This window comes from Nothoprocta perdicaria, unplaced genomic scaffold, assembly GCF_003342845.1.
Source record: "Nothoprocta perdicaria isolate Ctin4 unplaced genomic scaffold, notPer1 scaffold_236, whole genome shotgun sequence".
Classification (NCBI taxonomy): domain Eukaryota; kingdom Metazoa; phylum Chordata; class Aves; order Tinamiformes; family Tinamidae; genus Nothoprocta; species Nothoprocta perdicaria.
In genome coordinates this window covers 579,568-599,661 of record NW_020455462.1, presented here as the reverse complement: position 1 = coordinate 599,661, position 20,094 = coordinate 579,568, and the positions used below count along the sequence as shown (strand labels likewise).

General features: G+C 40.4%; 1 protein-coding gene across 1 annotated transcript in view; it reads left to right on the top strand.

The window, feature by feature from the left end:
• BRINP3 (BMP/retinoic acid inducible neural specific 3) overlaps window positions 1-20,094 on the top strand; it is a 139,133-nt gene that overhangs the window by 69,547 nt on the left and 49,492 nt on the right. Inside the window, exons 2-3 of the mRNA XM_026039665.1 lie at window positions 4,923-5,113; window positions 11,799-11,989. Of these exons, the coding sequence (XP_025895450.1) occupies window positions 4,923-5,113; window positions 11,799-11,989 (382 nt within the window). The remainder of the gene's footprint in view (window positions 1-4,922; window positions 5,114-11,798; window positions 11,990-20,094) is intronic.

The following is a 20,094-nucleotide window of genomic DNA, read 5'->3' as shown; positions in this document are numbered from 1 at the left end:
ATATTACCAGGAAATTTCAAAGGAATGTTATATTAAGATTAAAAAAAAMCAGTGATAGTAATGCTTTATTTTGAGAGTGAAAAATAGTATAAATACCAGAAATAATAGGGAAATGTACATGCATTTAAAGTTACTTTTCTTAGTTTTTGAAAATGACAGCTGACCATGGTGATAGAGTTAGCAGAAGAAGTACTTTTGATTCCATCAATGAGAAATGTGCTTTTATCTTAAAATGTTACTTTTTAATCTGCAGGTCTGGATAAGTGAGATAATTGATGAATTCTTAGGGACCTACATGTGATGCATCCTGTATTRTCAGGTCGAGATTCACTTTCTGAGTAATGGAAGCTGTTATCTTGGCCATGGTGCAATGTTTCCCTCTATTAGCATGTGTCTGTACCCGGGTGGATATTTTCAGAAGGATATTTGGTCAACRTTTGACCTTGTCTTTCATTCACAGATTGAATTCCCCACGTCTTTCAATTGGAAATGCTTCTTAACTCCTTTCTTATTTCCCAATTCCCTTCTCCCTCGCCTTGCATATCGAAAAACAGCTTTGATAGATATTTACCAAAGACTGAGGTGGGGCCAAATGGTATCTTCCATGCTACCTTCCACATTTCAGCTTCCTCTCCTCCTGAGACAGGAATTAGCTTGGCATTTGGTTGAACTTTTTTCTTCCWGTGCTTAATACGGGAGTCATTTCATTTCGTATTGTCTTGCCCTTGTTCAAGCTATGGCCTTAAGGCCTCAAGCCTTAAGAAATCCTCAAGCATTTAAGGAAGGTAGGTGGTAGAAAACACCGTATACTCTCTCATTGAGCTCTTCTGGTAGCAGGTTAATTTGCAGCTTCTTGGTGAGCTTTGTCCTTAAAATCCCACTGTCATTCCAGTCCTKTTGGTTGATGGAAAAGAGAACGTGTCAAACATGGAGTGGTGTTGCAGAGAAGACATTAAGTGATGTGAATGCAAGAGACTTCTGTAGCATTAAAATTGATGTGAAATTACATAGCACCGTTTATTCATGCTTAGTGGCATTAATGCCACCCTTTATGAACCACCCAAGTCACAATAACGAGGCCCAACGTTGCTAATTGCAGCGTTTGCCTAACCCCCTTGTGATGGACTGTTGGCTAGAGAAAGAAAGCATGCGTTCACCTCAATCAGTTGTGCTATTTCAAAGCTTTTGCACACTACAGTCTTAAAATAGAATGGTTAATGTTGCATTTCTTTTTCATGTGCTTCAACTAGACATTTTATGTAGATTTTTTTTCCCGATATCTCCCCATACCATATGGTTTAAAATGTATTGAAATGAATGTGGTGGAAGAAAATGTAAAATTTCTATACACATTAGAAAAAGGGAATGTCTTGAAACCTAAAAGAGGAATTGACAGCYCTTGTTTGCCTGCTACCCTGGAATTACTTTCAGATCCTTGTGTAATTTAAACTCAGGGGAAAAAATGTGTAGTCTTCAAAGGGGTGTCAGGAGTCAGAAAGTTATTCTTAGATTGAACATCACTCTGAATGTCAGAGTATAAAAAAAAATGGATAGTAGGAAACAGGAGGAACTAATGAGAGAAACAGCCTTAAAATAAGAACTTCGATTTAAACATTTGTTTTTTTGGAAGGACATCCAAGCCTACACTTCTATTATATGTAAGAGGACAGAGGGAGTGCTGTCCAAGGCCCCTAGCACTGCTTAAGATGATAATGCAGTTGCATTGCAGGCATCATCTGGGGAGACAAGATGACTTATCTCCTCTCTGTGCTGCAGACCCAGGGACTCAACACCAACATCCTTCTCAACAGCTTGGACATGAGCACTGAAAACCTCTCTCCAGTAGCAAACGTATTGTAGATTGGCAGTGTAGGGGGCACCACCTGCTACTAAATCATAGCTTCGTGATAGCACCATGATAGCTGCTGCTTCTGCCTCTTAAGGAGGGGCAGGAGAGGAAGAGGAGGAGAAAATAAGCTTCTAATATCTCCAGTGTTTGTATTCAGGGCGTAATTGGCTTTCTTGACCAGCAGCCAGTGCTGATGCTAGGCTGTTCTGTGGGAGGCATTCTCCTGATGAATGGTCCTCCGGTGACTTTGGATCACGGTATTTTCTGGGCTAAGAAGATCGTTAACTGTGTCAGGTCTGCTAGGCTGCTGTTGGCAAGAGACAGCAGCCTGATTTCTGAAGGAGAATAATGCACATTTGGTACAGAAAAAAGATCGTTTGGGGTCTGGCGAGGTTGTGTTAGGGAGAACGGCTGCAGTGAATAAAAGTTTGGTTTCCCTGTGTCATCACACAGGGAATGGACAGACAGGGGGGAATGGAAGAGAAATATACTGTGGATTTCAAGGTGATATCAAGAGAAGTGAAATCTGTACAGGCAGATGTATATACCTATATATGACATGTAAAAGGAGCATAAGGATATGATTTTTAYTGCCAATGATTTTTCCTGTCATATTTTTGAAGAAATCAGCTACAATTTCAAGATGGCAATTACAGGTGACTTTCAGGTATCCAGGGAACCTTTGTGAAAGCTTCCTCGCTCAATGTCCTAGGAGAAGTATGAAGAAAACACTTGTTATAGTTGTATTTCCAAAATTGTACATCTTTCCTTGTGTTTTCTACTGGTTACTTCTCTCTTGTCCACAGCAAGGTCTCAGCTCTCCTTGTGGTCATGCTCCTTATTCTGAATTGTCCCATATCTCTCTTTCATCTGCAGAAATGAAGCTTCTACTCATTTCCCTGAGAGGCTTTCTGTCTTAATCCCTCAATGCTCTAAAACATGTGAAAAGAAGGGAAGAAAAAGAGGAGAGTTGATTCCYGGGGTCATTAAAAGCTTCATAGCTGTCCATCACAGTTGCAAAACCGCATAGTCCTTTGCACACCATCATTTTCCATAGTGGGGAATTTCAAAGGATGATTGCTTGCTATGCTAGTAATTATTTCCATTTACATGCTCCAAAGCAGGAAAGAACACCCAAAACTTTCCTTAAAACATTATCCAACATCCCCTCTACAAAAGAGTATAAAATACGGCTTAATGAGCCCTGAATCACAGAAACTGTTCTCTAACTCAATATTAATTATAAGAAAATTCTTTGGTTTAATGATAGAAAAACTCAGTTTTCAGTAAACAGGGAACTTTTAAGAGAGGAGGAGGTGCTGAATTTGGTGTTATGCACAGAGGCTCCTATTTCTGGTGTTACACTTCACAAAAAAATCAGTGGTTATCTCTTAGGAAAGAGAAGAATGATTTGTAATCTAAGCCACGGTTCACATAGAAACACAAAAGAAGGCAATCAGTTTGGTTACCCTAAAATTAAGGGATGACTCACAGATTGTAATTATTTACTCCAAAAGCACCTAATATTCGGAGGAATTTTTAATCTGCCTTTACATGTGCATGAGAAGCTGCAAGAATTGGAAACTGAAGTCAGCCTTGTTCAAACTGAAAATAAAATGCATTCTCCTAACCCAGAAAGTAGACGGCAGGAGACTACTGAGAAATGCTGTGAATTCTTCAGTTTGAGTCAAGCTGGGTTATTTTTCTCGCAGGTAGTTTCTTCTTCAGTCCCATACTTGCTGACATAGATGAAAGAGCCATTTGGTGCTATTGTATTGACTGCATTGAAAGGAGGAGAGATGAACGGGTCACTGTGGTCTCCTCCGTCCTAAAGAGTTCTGTAAAAAAAACATTGAATGAAGGCTGTTGAAATTCTGATGAAAGCTAATTTTCTACTTTTCTTTTATTATCCTTGGGCTTGAATCTCAGCTTTGATACAGACAATTAGTCACATAGGAAGTTGAGAAGAAAAAAAGCCCAAGATATCAAAGTATAGAATATGTTTTATATGAACCCTTTACATTATAGAGTTGATGTCCTTATCTTGCCATCAAAGTGACTTTATATTGGTGGTCTGCTCAGACTCTCTAATTGAGGCTTATTGTATCGAAATGAAAACAAAAACTCAAATATGCCAAGGAAGCACAGAATGCATTTTTAAAAAAATATTTTTCTTATTTCTCTTTCATTCTAAAGTACAGTTGAAGAAAGGRCAGTGCAGGTAAATTTGTAGTAGTAAGTATCTGGATTAATCTTGTTAATGTGTCTAACCAATACTTGTTCTCATTTCATAGAGAAAAAAACTTTTCTTTGCATTTTAGTCATCATTTTCCACGAATGTTTACTACTTGCAATAAATTTTGAAGGAAATGGTTACTGGTTTTATAGTTTCTTATATGTTAATCTTTTTAGAAGTCCTTAAAAACTGATTAAAAAAAAAGGGGGGGGGATTCTCTTTATGGTTTTGGACTTAAAATTATTGGCAGAGGAAAAATAGAAGAAATGGTTTGGACTTGTGGGCTGAACTTTCCCAGTGCTCAGAGTGCCTTACAAGAGCAAACCTACTGCAGATGCTGGGCAGCCAATGGAGCATCTCAGCTAGATTTTGAGGACAACAAGTCCTTCTGCTAATAACTCTATGTGCTATCTTAATTGGCACGTAAATGAATAAAAGATGTGTTTATTACTGTGTAATTGACTTGTTTGCTTTCCTTGCTGCCATTGATTTATTTTGGAGAGGGGAAGGGTGATGCATCTTTGAGTTCATTTATGTTCCTCCTACAGTAGAAAAGTCGTCTGCTTGTAGGAATTGGATTAGTTACCCTCAGAGTAACTCATTGAAAGGGAGCCAGAAATGCAAGAAAACTTAGAAATGTAGTAACAGGGCCAAATTTCATGTGATGGCATGTCTCTAAACTGTTCAAATGAAGCAGCACGTGACAGAGTATTACTGTGAAGGCCCCTTGTAATGCATTGCCCCCAGTTAATCAGCAGAACAGCATAGTTTGCTGTCTAAAAGTTGCAAACTTGTCTGGATGACGTATTTCTRAGTGAGATTTGCTTTGCTTTGCAGGGAATTTGGCCGCTGGAAAGTGAACAACCTCGCCGTTGAGAGAAGGAACTTCCTTGGCTCCCCACTGCCACTGGCCCCCGAGTTCTTCCGCAACATACGGCTCCTCGGACGGCGCCCGACGCTGCAGCAGATCACAGAAAACCTCATCAAAAAGTATGGGACGCACTTCCTCCTGTCAGCTACCTTGGGAGGTAGGTAACGCTTTGCAAGGCCGGGCATGACTGAGGTAGGAGCAGTTGTCGTGACTGATTTCCTCATAAAGCTGTGGTGTCCCCAGGTCCTGTCCTCTGGGCTGCTAAGCCAAACTCCTGCCCCAGGGCTGGGCCTTGCAAGTCACAKGTAGATTTTTATCTACAAGCTTCACATTCCTTTTTTCCTGCCTTAAAATTTGCTTTTTAGATTCCGCCCAAATAATTCTAGGGGTAAAAAAGGCTGAGGAATGCCAATGTTCCTGGTTGAGGAACCCCAATGCCCAAGTTAAGTTCCCGGTTATGGATGATCATTTCCTAGGAAATGTTTTGGCTTGAATTCCTCCAGTTGCTGGGAGATCTCAAAATTGTCAGCCTGGTGCCTAACTGGGATCCAGTTCCAAAGCAGGTCGCAGAAATCCCGTGGCAAGACCTGATGTTCAAGAGGGAGCATAAACTGCTTGGACAAAAAGATAATTAGCCCATGTGAAGGCCCATCTAGGCACTGCAAGCTGGACTGACATATCAGAAACACAGTTTTTATCCCTCAGTGGGCGATTATGTTCAAGCTAATTCTAGTGATTGAGTATCCTTCCAGTAGGACAGCCTTGTCAAAAGGCTTTAGTTACCTGAGGAATGGGTTTCTTTAATACCTTTCCTAACTGAATTCGAGCCATATATTAAGGAAATGACAGCCATCCTTTTCAGTTTTGGCTGATATCTTGGGTTCTGTAGCAACTAAAATGGCTCCCAGCATCTCCCTCACAGAGAAGATGTGTCGATAAGCAGTGAGAATTTCAGTGTTCCTGGAGTTATTTTAAATAATAATACATTAATTTGAGGAAACAGCACTGCCACAGCAAATCTGTGACCTGTGAAAAATTTAAGCACATATCATGATGTGCTGACCAGCAATTTGGAATAAAATTTACAGGATTTCTTTGATCAGTATGTTTCTTCCATAGAGAAAAAGGCAGCTTTTTAACAACAGTGACAATATTCTTTCTTGTGTGTCCAACACTCAGCACAGCTGAAGAGCAAACCTGACTGCAGGGGAGAAATAAAATATTTATTGAATTAGTAAGCATAATCTTTAAAGATTTGTCTCCGACATTGATCCCACTGCAAAGATTATAGTAAAAATAGCATTCTGTTAACTGTTAGGGGATATTTGTTAACTATCCCATAACACATCTTTCAGTGCTAAAATACCTAACCGAAAATCCATTTTGGAGCTGAAATTTTGGTGGGTTTTAAGTCCCTAGCATCAATTTTTAGATGAGATGTTAGATATACCTTCTGCCTCCCATCATCTTTGGATTGATGCTGAAAAAATGGATGCATTAACAAAATCACGGGGAATTAGTAAATTCTAGGAATGCTTTCCCGGGGTTGCTGATATCTCTGTGCTTTCCTGTATGCTTGGGTKGGTTTTCATTTTCGGACTAGGCTGAACAGAGGTTTCTAGAGATGCTTGTCCACTCTTAATTAATGTGTAATTACATTTTTCTTTCCATAATGCATGCATACTTTTCCTTTAATTGCAGCTAGTATTCATCTGAAAGCTGCAATGCTCATGTAGCTTCTTAAAAGCAGAAGAGCAAAACTGAGTGTATATAATTCTGTTGTTTAATAAATCCCAAATCATCTGTATTCATGGGCATAAAGGAAAGCTTGGCAAATGAACGACCTTGTGGTTAAGATTTGTGTACCTCTGTGGCCATTTGGATTGCAYGAATATCCCTTTTTGACCATAAAGGGAACTCTTGCACATGGTTATCCGTAAAACGCTACCAAGTCTTTATTCAGAAACAGAAAAATATTCTCCTCAAGGGCATTCTGAAATGCGAACCGAGGGAAGTTGCACAATTTTTCATGTTGCGCCAAGATAACGGGGAATGGCATTTATCCTTGCTTCCATTTCTCAACGAGGATGTGTCCCCTAGTGTCTGTGAGCAAAGTCAAGCATGTCCATAGCGAGTGGCTTTGGGTTGGTGGAGAGGAGGACCCATCCTCGAGCTCAGGACTTGGCTGAACACGAACCCGAGCAGCCTGATCTAATTAGAGCTACCTTGAGCTGGACTCTGGATTAGGTGACCTCCAGAAGTCCCTTCCAAGCTAAATTACTTTATGAGCCTGTGAAACATATGTTTAAATTCTCTGTAGGCTTTCAACTGGCAAGCGAAAGCCAAGGTTCTCCTCTGGATGAAAAGCAATGTGGAATATTGCTTATATTCTTTTTTTTTTTTTCTGCATTTGTACTTCATTTTTCTCCCTCTTTTTTTTTGCTTACTGCATGATGAAATGAAAGCCCAGATTTCAAAATAACATTTGAGGCAACTAGATGTTGAATAATTTTCAAGATGAAGATAGTGGTGTGTAAAGGTAACACAGCAACAGCCTTGAAGTCGGTTTCCATGAAGTTTTTGGGAGGCTTGTGACTGAATTTGAGCAAATCAATGGCGATGGGCCAACTGGTGTCCCAGACATTTGAGTTGCATTTATTTGGCTCTCGTTGCAAGCCGTCACTGTTCAAAGCATCATTACCACAGTATTATGAGTCTTCTTGCTGGGTCGGGAATATTTCCTTGACAATTTTAGAGATTTTGAGGACCAAAAGAAAAGGTAGTTTTATCTTTGCAGTCTTAATGGACACGGAGCTTCATCCTGCTTTGCCCTCGTTCTCCTTTCCACACACTACAGCAGTCGTGTTTGATATTTGCACCTTTACTATTCCATGTAAAGGGTAAGATAAAAGTAAAGAGGGTCTGATTTTGCTCCTCTCATTGGTATTCATCTAGAGCAGTGTGTTAGTCTGACTGCGTAAATGTGGGGAGAAATTCTCAGCCGGTGGAAATGAGTGGATCTCAACGAATTTACAGGGATTTGTGATTATTTACCATAACTGCAGCTCTGACCTTTGCTCCCTCTGAGACTTCTTGCCAGGGAGGCAGGATCCAGACTGAAATGACTAATGTGCGAAAGGAACTTAAAAATTTACTGTTGGACTTGCAGACTCTCCAAAGATATTTGAGTTGCCAGGAAAAAAAAATATATATKTATAAAAATGTGTATGTATATATGAGTATTTCTTTCCTCTCTTATCGACTCCATGAAGAAACACCTCAAATCTTCCTAAAAACAGATGACGTGTGGAATAAACATGCCCTGTTATGCAGTTGGACCACCGAAATGGTGCCGTATCTGGCCTAGCCTTAACTTATATATTTATATGAGGGTGTTCACTTCCACCAGTATGTGCTTGAGTTTGGGAAAGTGAAGTCCTAGTGGTGCATTCTGTGATACTTGGATTTAGCTGCTTTTGAGCATCATCCTCCTATTGCTTTTTTTCCTCCTGGCTGGCAGGAAGTGGTGGGGATTGCTTGGATCATTGCATTTTCCTATCTCTGTCAACATAGGAAAATTCAGAGCATCAAGGTGTGCGATCCTTCCATCATTGCAAAGATGTGGATACTGGAGAGCCAGCTCTCAATAAAGGAGGCAGAAAATAGCACTAAGTATTTAAATCAGATGAATATTTATTGCCATGTGTAACAGAAGTCGCTTACTTCTTCAATAGACGCTTATATTTAGTTACATTTGTTATTGCATTATTCTAATTCCGCCATGCCRACAGCGGATATTTGCATTTCTTTATTTAAATAATTCCTGAAGATATTCTTAGAAAGCACACAACATTAACTCCCAATTTTTGAATGCYGTTTTTGAGCTGTTGTGCAGAAGTCTTAGAGCTAAACTGCCACAGATGGGTTATGTGCCTGGGTTAATGCCTATACGCCCACTTTGTTTTGTGCTTTTATGTTCTGAAAGACAACGCATGGAATATTTCTTTCCCCCAACCAAGGAGGTTCATTTGCAAGTGCAAACACTGGAAAATAGCTTCTTACAGGCCTCTGCAAAGCACTGAATACATAGGCTAAGTTCACAGCTTGCATACGCCAGGCTTTGCAAGGACATTAGTTTATATAGCACCAAGGTCAACGTATAGCGTGAATGTCAGTCCCCTGCCCACCGATGGAGACGTGTGAACGACAGCAGCTACACGGTGATAAAGCAGCGGCTGCTAATGTCTTGAGCCAATTACGGGACTATATGGGCTTGTTCTATGAGCAACAACAAGGTTTTTATGCCATTWCTTTCACCCCTGAGAGAGGGAAGCAAGCTGGCTCTTGAATTTGGGGAAGCAGCGGGAAAATGCTGCTTTTAGAGACCGCAAGTGCAGCTGTTGTGCAGACCTGATGCTGAAAAATGGGTGGTTTTTAGCCCTTGCTGTCATTAATCCTCTGCAGTTCCTTAAACTCATAACCTTGAGTTGTTTGGTGAATCAGATTTATTTTTTTGTCTCGTGCTTAGATGTTTTCTCAGGCAATTTCATGGTTGCAGACTATCATGAGTTTAAAAAAAAATCCTTATTTCAACAGGCACAAAGTCTTTTGTCATGGATTTCACTTTGCTAGATTAATTCAAAACTCGTCTCGCCTTCCCCAAATTAGAGATGAGTTACTTTCCTGACCCTTTTCTCACAGTGCTGCAACAGGACAGGCCCAAGCACTCAGCCATGGTGGAGATTTCTGCCTTTTTTTTTTTTTTATATATAAATTTAGACTTTAATCCTTTTYCTAGCCAGTGCTAAATCAGCTCTGAGAGATTAAATACTTCCAGAATCTGGAAGAAACCTTTGAAAAGAAATTATTTTCATGCCCTACCTCATTACACCTGATTTTAGCGTGGTGCCTGAGGATGCCAGCTRTGAGTTGGGACCTGCTGGTTTGAGAAGCCACCCAAGCAGAGTGGCAGATGTTTTGGAGGCAGAAAGTGTTTCCTTCTCATAAACCCTACCAGTTCCCTTCCTCAGGCCACGTGCATGATTATATGTTCAACCTTTGGACATGGAATCAGATGAGATCTGGGTGGAATTCTCTTGAATTTCCTCTGCTTTCCAGAGATTTCCCCCAGGCTGAGCACTATTTTTCTTCTGTCTTGCGATTTGTTATAACCTATCAGCAGCAGGAAGATGATTGAGCTTGCAAAAGTCACTTGAAAAAGTCACTCCTTTGTAGGTAGGAGGGAGACTCCAACTAGAATGGCCAGGTGTCCTGGGCAGCTGCTGTCCCTTCCTAGGAAGATGTGAAACATCTTGGACAAGCCTGGCGGGGTAGATAACAGCCTCTCTGAACAATGGGAATTTTGCCTGTGTGGATCTGGAAAGGTTTATCAAACATGGCAGCGTCTGTGGATTAAAATGAGCAGAATCTTCTCACTTTAGACCTAAACAAATTTTGCAAGCGGAGGGAGCTGCTCGTGTAGTCATTAGGTGGCCACAGATGCGCTCGCCCACTCCAAGCCAAGCATCCTGAAGGGAGTATCGCTCGCCACCAAGGTTGTCCTCTTCCAGCGATGACATCATGTGCTCATCCCACACGCTGTCCCTCCACGGCAGTATCTGCTGGCACGGAAGTCCATCCGAGCTTGGCAGCACAGCYTCCAGATGGGCAAAGTGCCACTGTAGCAGATGGGTGAGCAATGAAACGAGTGCAAGTGGCAAGTCCAAGCGTAAYGGGGCGGCGTCCATCCCAGGAAGGTGGGAATGTCCTGTGGTGTGAACGTTGAGCTGCTAGAACAAAGGTTTAATGATAATACTGTACGATCCCCGAGCAGGTGAACTTCAAAACCATCAAACGCAGCCTCAGAAAGTGCAAATAACTGGTGTGAATCTAGCTTTTCTGGACCTAAATTGCTCTGAAATGCTACTGTGATAAGTTTCCTATTGCACTTTCTGAAGTGAAGAATCTTGTCTAAACTCATCACTAAATGAACGAACTCTTGGTGAACCCCCCAAATTTATCAGTGATGTAAAAAGTAAATATGCCAAAAAACACTGCAATGGCTGTCAAGAACAAACCACGTTAATGAAAGGCAACTTTGTTTAGCACTTTTTAAAAATCTGATGGGAATTTAATTTTCTAAAGACTCAAGCTGAAAGGCAGGAGCTCCTCTTTGCTTTTGGAAAAGCAACACCATTTTGGAAGTTGGGAAAGTGCTATTTGTGTTTCTTTTTTTTTAAAGAATACTTGCAAAGATGGTTATTACTATAGTATTTTTATAGTAATTAATATAGTATAGCACTAATACTATAGCATTTTTTATAGAAATTTGGTGCCTGATCCACCAAATCCAATTGGTGCCAATTTTGTAGAAATTTGGTGCCTGATCCACCAAATCCAGGCTCCAATTGAACTGGTGAATCAGTTATATCAGGCTTCAGGGTTCTTATCATTATTGGATTGATTAAAAAGCACCGTCAGAATTTGTTTGTAAAGGTTATAGCAAGGGATTATGATTTTCTGAGGCCAGAAAATGTATGTCTGAAGTTAAATACTTGTTTTAAAGAAACGAATGGGCACAAAAATAGGGAAAGACTCAAGTATTATACTGGCATATTTCATTTAATGCTAATGCAAAGTGCCAAAAAGAGAATGTATTGAGCGATCTTGGATGCAAATACGCTTTTACGCATAATTTACATTTAATACATATGGARCAATGTTGGATGTGGGCGAATAGGAGCAAGTGGAGACTTGGGGCATTTTTGGCATAAAGCCCAGCCTTCGACAGCAACTTTCCGCTTTCTCCACGGCCAAACTCCGTGTTTCTTGCCCCGCTCCAGGAGAGGAGTCGCTCACGATTTTTGTGGACAAACGGAAGCTGAGCAAGCGCTCGGAAGGCAGCGAGCCCAGCACCAACGGCTCGGCAGTGACGCTGGAGACCCTGCACCAGCTGGCGGCCTCCTACTTCATCGACCGCGACAGCACCCTGCGCCGCCTGCACCACATCCAGATCGCCTCCACCGCCATCAAGGTAGGGAAAATCCTCTGGGCGTGACTGGGAAAAGCGCTTCCACGTTCACCAAGGGTTGCTTTGAAATGCTCAAGGAAAAGAAGAGATTTATTTGGGAAAAACAATAGAATGCTTAAGGTTGGAAGGGACCTCAGAGGTCAAAATAATTGCTTTTGTCCTAGGATTTTCTAGCTGGATAAAAAGCACTAATTTGATGAGCACAGCGAGTGAGTGAGTTCTTGGTTTGCCCTGAAAGATAGCCTAGTGCTTTAATCATATTATTCTTGATGAGCGATATATAATTTGAATGGTGCAGATGGCCTTTCTTAAAGTGTTTCATCAACGAAGCAATTTCCTTTAAGTGTGACCCAACAATGGCATTTATAGCTGTGCTACCCTGTGTTTTCCCTTGCACTTCTTGGTGGTATTTTGAAGTTTTAGCCTAATGCACTCCTCTAATTGAAATGTTAATGAATTAATTTCTTCCTACTTGGAGGAAGTTTTGGGTTCTGTGGTAYTGTGGGGGCATCTCCCATCCTCTGGTAGGAGCAGTCCTAGCATGTTAGTCAGGCAAAGCTGCTCTAAGCCACTCATGGCATGCGAAGATACTTGGCTAAGATCAACAGTTACGTGGTCAAGCATGAAGCTACAGCTGCTCTTTTGATCAGTTCTCTCATTTTCCATTGCCTTTTTGAGATTAAAATCAMTGCACAGAAGAGCAAACCAGATTTTAACCTGAAGTCACATGTGCCTCCAAGCAGGACTTGCAAAGGTGGCCCAAAGAAACCTCCCTCAGCTTGTAACACCTTCCTGACCAGCAGCAACTAAACCTCGTATAAAGGCTTTGGTGAGGATTTGTATTTGATAAGGATTTGTATTTGATAAGGCCTTGGTGAGGATTTGTATTTGATAAGCCCCAAAGCTTAGAAATCCCAGAAATTCTGAATTTATGGTATATTAGAAAAGTACCAAGCCCTACACATTTTTTTTAACATGCTCATTAAGAAAAAAAAAAAAGATATTCAGCACCTGTGTAGTATTTGATAATTTTTTTAAGATTCCCCCTCAGGAATTGTCTTCAAATATCATTTGCATAGGCCTGTAACTTCATTTCATTGAGAAGCRATATACTATCTATATATCTATATTATAGATATATAGATAGATATAGATATATAGTATAGATTCTTATCATTTTAGTAGGTGTTTTTCCCCCTTCCCTTTTTGTTAGTCGATTTTAGGTATATTTTGGATGACTTTTTGTCATGCAGTAGGCTACCTCACTAACAGAGGTGTTTATACTTCAGGATCGAATATTTCAATATCACTTCATGTAACTTAACTAGAGGTAAGCTAACTTTTTACTAGGTAAAACCCAACTATCCTTCTGCGAATACACATATGAATGAAACAAAAAACCAACTTGAATGTCTAAGATTAAAAAACAAACAAACAAAAAAAGGATATTATCTGAAGAGACCAACCTCTGCTTTCCCAGTAATAGTCAGGTACCACAAGAGAAAAGGAGTGGAAAAGACATATAGGATGAATGAAATGAAGTTTGTCAGCTATGACATAACTATCCTTAAAAATAATATGAGCACAACCGCCTGAGGCCTCACAAATGCATGTTTATTGTATTGACAATACAATAATATATTCCATATAAAGATAGAGGAAAAAAAAATGCAACAAGCCACATCATTTTCCAGCTGGAAACCAAGAGATCGCAGGATCTACCTAGAGCCTTGTATCAATATTTACCRTATATAAGATTTCCCCATACATGCATTATTCCAATATTATTTTAACGCATGCATTTTAATGCCAGCAGTTGGGTTCATATGCTAAATCAACAGTTTGCAGCCTCCAGGGCCTCCCTGGCACCTTGCCGAGAGCCCGAGGGCTGCATCTAATTTGCATCTGCATTAAGSCGAACATACATCCTGTTGCGTTTGAAATACTACAGATCTAATATCGCTTTCCCTTGTATGCTCCCTTTGAAAGCTTGCTTTTTTTTCTTTTTCTTTTTTTTCTATTTTTTTTTCTGTGGAAATTTCTCCCTGGAAGCCTGCAGGGATGGCAGCTCTCCTGCTYTGTTGGGAGAACGGGCTGCATGCTCCTCTTACTCATAAAATCCTCTAGATTCATGGAGGGTAAGATAAGTAAAGGCAGCGAGCGTTTTCCTCTTTCACCAGCCATATTTCCATGTGTTTTACCCCAGCTTTGCTCTCACGTCAGGCCAGACGTACTAATTTGCAGCTGCTGAAGATGTGACCGTAGCTGGAGGCCCAGGGGAAGGTGCAGTGACCAGAGACCTGGGTCGGTGCAGTGACCCTAATCCAAGCTGCTGATCTCTTTCCTTCCCTGATTGATGGGTGGTGTAGACACAACACGAAGGGCACAAGCTACTGTGACCCTCCTCGTGACTTTTTCAGCACATCTTGCAGTTGACTGCTGGCAGATTGACCTTGGCMCATCCCATGGGTCATCCAAACGTCCTAACAGCCCCATAAGAGACTTTTCCAACGGTGGGAAGGTTGGAGAAGGCCATGCATGATACATCAAGCCTTCCCCATGCTTTTTGAACTGTAGGACACAGTGGTATGAGCTGGCATTCGAATGGCCTGTTCACCAGGAGCCATGATTCCACCGCTGGTGTTAGAGAAGGGTCATTCATGCCATGGCCATGCCTGGTATTGCTCTTGCAGGCCGTTGTTTACACATRGGAAGCTTTATATGGAGAAAACCCTAGAGCTTTTGGGGCAGGACAGTAAAAAAYATCATGAGGATGTGCTAGTTTTTGGTTGACTGAAGTCCAAATGATTGTGCAGAGCAGGTAAGAAATGCATTGGTGGCATCATAAATGAAATATTATTGAGTACTGCAGCTGAATATATCCCACAGAGAGATAAATAAAGGTATGTTGGGCTTCTGGAACACCATTGTTACATATTTAATAAAGTGAAGACATTTCAGCAGTCGTATTCCAGAGGATATGCACTTCCATGCTGGAATAGATCTTCTTTCAAGGGACAACACTGAGGGAACCTAGGGCAGGTGACTGCAGTCTCAGCATTATTTTAGATGCAACAGCTACAGGACAACTGCACAGCGAAAGAACAGGAGGCAACAGGAAAACAGATGCATAAATCAAATTTTCCACCAGCTATTCACAGCCAGCTTATAACCCATTTATTCCATCTGAGTGGGAATGAATAAGCATCCTTGAGAATCTGTCCTCTAATTTCAATTAAATTTTATTGTGCAATTAGGTTTTTTTCTTCCCCAAAATCTTTCTTTCTTTTCTTTCTTTTTTTTGGGCATGAGAGATTTAAGCACTTTCACTGCCTCTGAAAACATTAGATTGCAAATAGTGTATAAGAATATCTATTGTCATGATAAATATATCTGATTAGCTACAATTAACCCACGAATGTTTCATAGCAAGGAAGTTTGTGTGATGAAATTAAGCTTTTCACTCTGAATTCAGACTGAAACCCAGACCAGTGTTTTGTTTTGTCTGAGAACTGCTTTGCCTCATTTTTGTATTCTTTTATACATCATGCTTGAATGTGTTTTTCTGTGAATTCAAGTAATCAAAAACCCTGAAAACTAAGAATAACCTTACTTTGTCAGGTTTTTTTTTTTTTTTTTTTTTTTGCAGATTGTAGATAGAGAATTTCTACAGTTTTGAGTAAACAGGTAAATTTTTGAAGCTCTGGAACCCAGATCTTGCACATTTCTCAACCCTATTTTCCTGCTTTGGCCCATGGATAGGATTTAAGACTTTCACGGCTGAGAAACTTTGCAAATCACCAACACCTGGGATCCTCAGAAGCTCATGCCCAAGATGAGCTTTAAGTTATAAAGTCACATTTAGAAATACTGAGTTGGAAAGACTTTGGCATATCAGATGTTTATGACTCATTGAAATGAGATAGCAAATGCAACCTTAATTAAATGGAGTAGAGACCTAAAAGGCAGAAGTATTGGTGCTCCTCAGAAATGTGCTTCTGCCCTATGTTGCAAGGTGGTTCTGTTATTTGAGCTTCTCAAGCGAAACCACAGTATGGCTTTCCAAGAACAAGCATTTTTCAGGTCCACACCAAGGTCCTTCACCTTGGAAGATAAGGCTGACTCCACATACTGCTCAAGTCTTGGTATTTATTGAAAGGAATAGTCTAAAATTAAGATTTTCAGGAAATACATGTTTGTGCTCCCATATTTTTTTTATCTATATGATGAACTCCCACAAAGTTTTGGGGATAACTGAAGAGCTAGGTACTTTTGCAAGTGACCTTGAAAATCTCTGTAGTTATTAGAAGCTTCACAAAATCAGCTCAGCTGTTTATATGGCTAGGTAGGGATTTTGAGGCTTAATTTTGGATTATTACCTAATCTTACCCAAGCACCTGGGACCTGCTGTTAGGCATCTAACTTTCACACTCCGGCACATTTCCTAGTGCTGAGTCTTTCAGTGATGTCAGACCTATTCAAATCTATATTTTGGGTAGGTAATGTTGGATTGCTGAGCTCAAACTGTGCTTGTCATGCCCTGTGAGCCAGGCAGAGTACAGAGACCTTGTGCTAACACTGCAATATTTGTAACAGAGCTGAATTCACATTCACCTGATAAAACCATAGAATGGTTGAGCTTGGAAGGGACCTCTAGAGATCATCTAATCCAACCCCCTGCTCCAGAAGGGACACCCAGAGCACGGGGCATGCTCTAGAATGGTGTTTGACTTGCCAAATGAGGCTTTATGCAGTTTATGGCAGGAGGCTGTTGGAGATCCTAGGATCAAATCCATCATAGTTTCAACCAAATATTGTGACTGATACGTGCAGGCTGTTAACTGATTCTACGGATGCATCAAATGTAAAGGTTAGGGATTGATCACCGTATCTTATCCAAGAATGTGAGTGAGGGAAATTAAAGCCTGCCTTAATCCACTTGGACAGGAGGCCTCTAATTAAACAGAAAGTCCGGTGCTGCTTCCCTAAAAGCTAATGCAGAGGTCGGACCTGGTGTAAAACAGCACAAGGCCTTGCAGAATCCACTCCTCGCTATTCCAAAGAACATGAGGAGGAGGAGGAKAAGTCCCAGCAAGTTAATGCAATAACCTGTTTTGCTAAATTTGTGCCGAATGCAAGCTCAGCAGCATAATTGACACGATACATCACAGCAGCTGCAGCCTGGCACTTGTAAAAGGATGCGCTTTAGCAGCCTCTGATGCAGGCTGCACCATCTCATTATATTTTCAGCAGTGTGCAGAGGGGAGTAATGAGTGCAAGAAGTTATACCCTCTCTAGCTAGTTGGTGGCACAGCAGGAAATGCTTTCAGAGCTACAAAATAGAGCATAATAGAGATGCTCRGGCTCACTGTTTGGAAAGGATTTATATAAATATTCCCCATTCTTCAAGAAATAAAAAGCAAWCCCAGGAGAGACTGCAAGACGTGATAGGCCATAACAAACTGGAGTTTTGTTTTGATATTGATTATGTAGATTAGCTAGAAGGAGGAATCAAAAAATGCAAGCTCTATTCAGGCAAAAAATATACATGTGTAAACAAGGGTCTTTAGCATCCTTTACACAACCATTGCCATCACAGTTGTCAAAACCCTATATTTTATATATTTTATACCAAAGTTTTCTTAAATGTTTCCCAATGCCTTTTTGTTTTTCTTCCCTTACCACTTAGAGCCAAGGTAAACCAACCCAGGAAAGGGAGGAAAACTTTAATACTGGGAGAGCCCCTGAGAGTGTGTTGGGCAATGCAGCTAGATCAGAGCACTTCAGCACCGGCTTGAACCATTCTTATTTTAATGTAGTCTTTATTCCGGCTGTGCCTCTGTGCCTGGACTGAGAAGTGGATGTTTCAGTGGTTGGTGTCGGTGTCTGCTGCTCTAATTGACGGCTACAGGCTGTGAACAGGTCGGGAAATGTCACACTGGGAGTAGGGAATTAGGAGGACACTCTCCCTCCCAGCTCTGAACTGTAAGGAGGAAGAGAGAAACAYGTACCAAGAACATGTGTGAGCACAAAGGTCAGCGTGGGAAGGAGATCCCAGGGYGACACAGACTCCACATCGGAAGCAATAAGCTAAGAACAGTAATAGTCCCTTGAACCATTTTAGTTATTTGTATTACTTTTGCATATAGAAGTTATAGCCTTCGTACATTTTCATGGGTTTTGCCATTATATGTTATAATTAATCTCCATTCTATTACATTAGAGCAAGAAAACATCCCTGGAAACAGCCTTCATGCTTAAATCCTTTAAAGACAAGTAGCTTTGGGAGTTAGGATTGCTGTCCTCAGTTATTTCTACCCATAGAACTCGTGCACTCATTCAGCAGGATTTACATTTCTGGCTATAGTATAATATCTAATAAAGCAATGCTTATAATGGCAAAGTATTCAGGAGCTGGGATTGGGAAAGATCTCTATTCATCCAGGACATTYCTCTAGTGGTGAGTGATCCCTACAGTGTGCCCATAGGGAGGTTTCATCCTACAAGTCCCCTCTAAGATTTGCTTTGGAACTGTAAAGGTAGCTCTGTATGTCTCCATTTGGCCATAAAGAGTAATCTCTTAAAAATAATCTTGTGGAGAGGAGTTGATATATTTGATGGAAACAGGAGCACGAGGAGATGAAGGCTCAAGGCTGCTAACCTCCACATCATCTGGGGCACATGATGCTATGAGGACAATAAGGAAAGATAATTAAGATCCTCTACGATATAAAAAAGTCATATGCTATTATGGTAGAATAATAGCTTAGAAAGGAGAATTATGTTCCACGGGCAAGGTCTTATAGATTAAAAACTCCCTGGAGAAAAATCTGCAGTAGTGAATACATGGATTTTGTGTAGGTGTGCAAATATGTCTCAGCATTCAAACGCAGATTAATTTCAAAGACTTTTCAGTGAGCATATTTTGAATGGAGCTAGATAGTTATCCCCAGAAAAGTTCTGATTTCATTCATGTGGTCACCTATGTTGCCCCTGCAGGTGGCAAATGTCCCATCAATTGTGGATGAACCAAATCCCACTCCCCTGAGACTTTGCAGTGCTGGTAATAAGTGTTGGTGTCTTTTCTTTAATTTATCCCTTTTTTTTTTTGGAATTTCTCTCTTTCCCAGAACCTTGTGCTAGTACAACTCTCCTTAAGTTTCTCTAGTTGGAGAAATGCACTTGTCTTTATGATACATCATCCTTTGCCATAGATGTTGTCTAATATCAGGTCCAGAAATAAATGATTAAAGCAAGCATTTGGGCAAGACTTTTTGGGCAAGCTTTTTTTTTTTTGGACATTTGGGCAAGCTTTTGGGCAAGACTCTCTATTTGATATTTGCTTTATTTGGGAGGCGGAAGAAAAAATGGACAAACACCTTAATCTGCCAAATTATGGCTCTTATCTTCAAGTACGGACTGGTAAACAACTCCCTRTAAGCCTTTCTGATAGGATTTATTGGATGTGATTTATTATTATGGGAATTCTGATTATTTAGTCAAGTTTAACTTGTGAATCCAGTTTTACTTGTATTTTGTAAATTGTTAAACTCTGATTTTAAGTTTCCTTATCTTCAAATGTGACATGCAGTTTTAGGGATGCAGCTTTGCTTGCTTTTCCTCTACAGCATTGTTGTGTGTGTGTTTTGCTCTTTACAAGTTTGAGTTCTGAATAGAAAATGCATTTTTAGGGGTATCTAACTCCTGCTTGGTTCTCAATCACTGAAGACAGCTTTTACAGGCTATGGACTGGAGAGAATTTGACATCAGAAGTCTGTATTTCAGGTTGGGTCATTTTTAATTACATGAATAACAAATGATTAAAAAATATATTGTTGTGTTCATAGTAGAGATTGCTAGCTTGAACTGCAGGAATCTTTGTGTCTGGATGAAATTTAGACTCAGGGAAGAGAGCAATTTGTTGTGCTTACCTTCCCCTCACTCTTGCATTAATTTTGCTGATAAAGTTTGGTCCTTTAGCTTACTTGAAAGATTTAGACAACATTGTCAAAATTATTTGACAAGCAACACATGTCTTGTTTAGTAGATAAATGCTAGAGATTTGATTTCCGAATCCTGGGTCTCTTGGGACAAGTTTCCCAATCCTG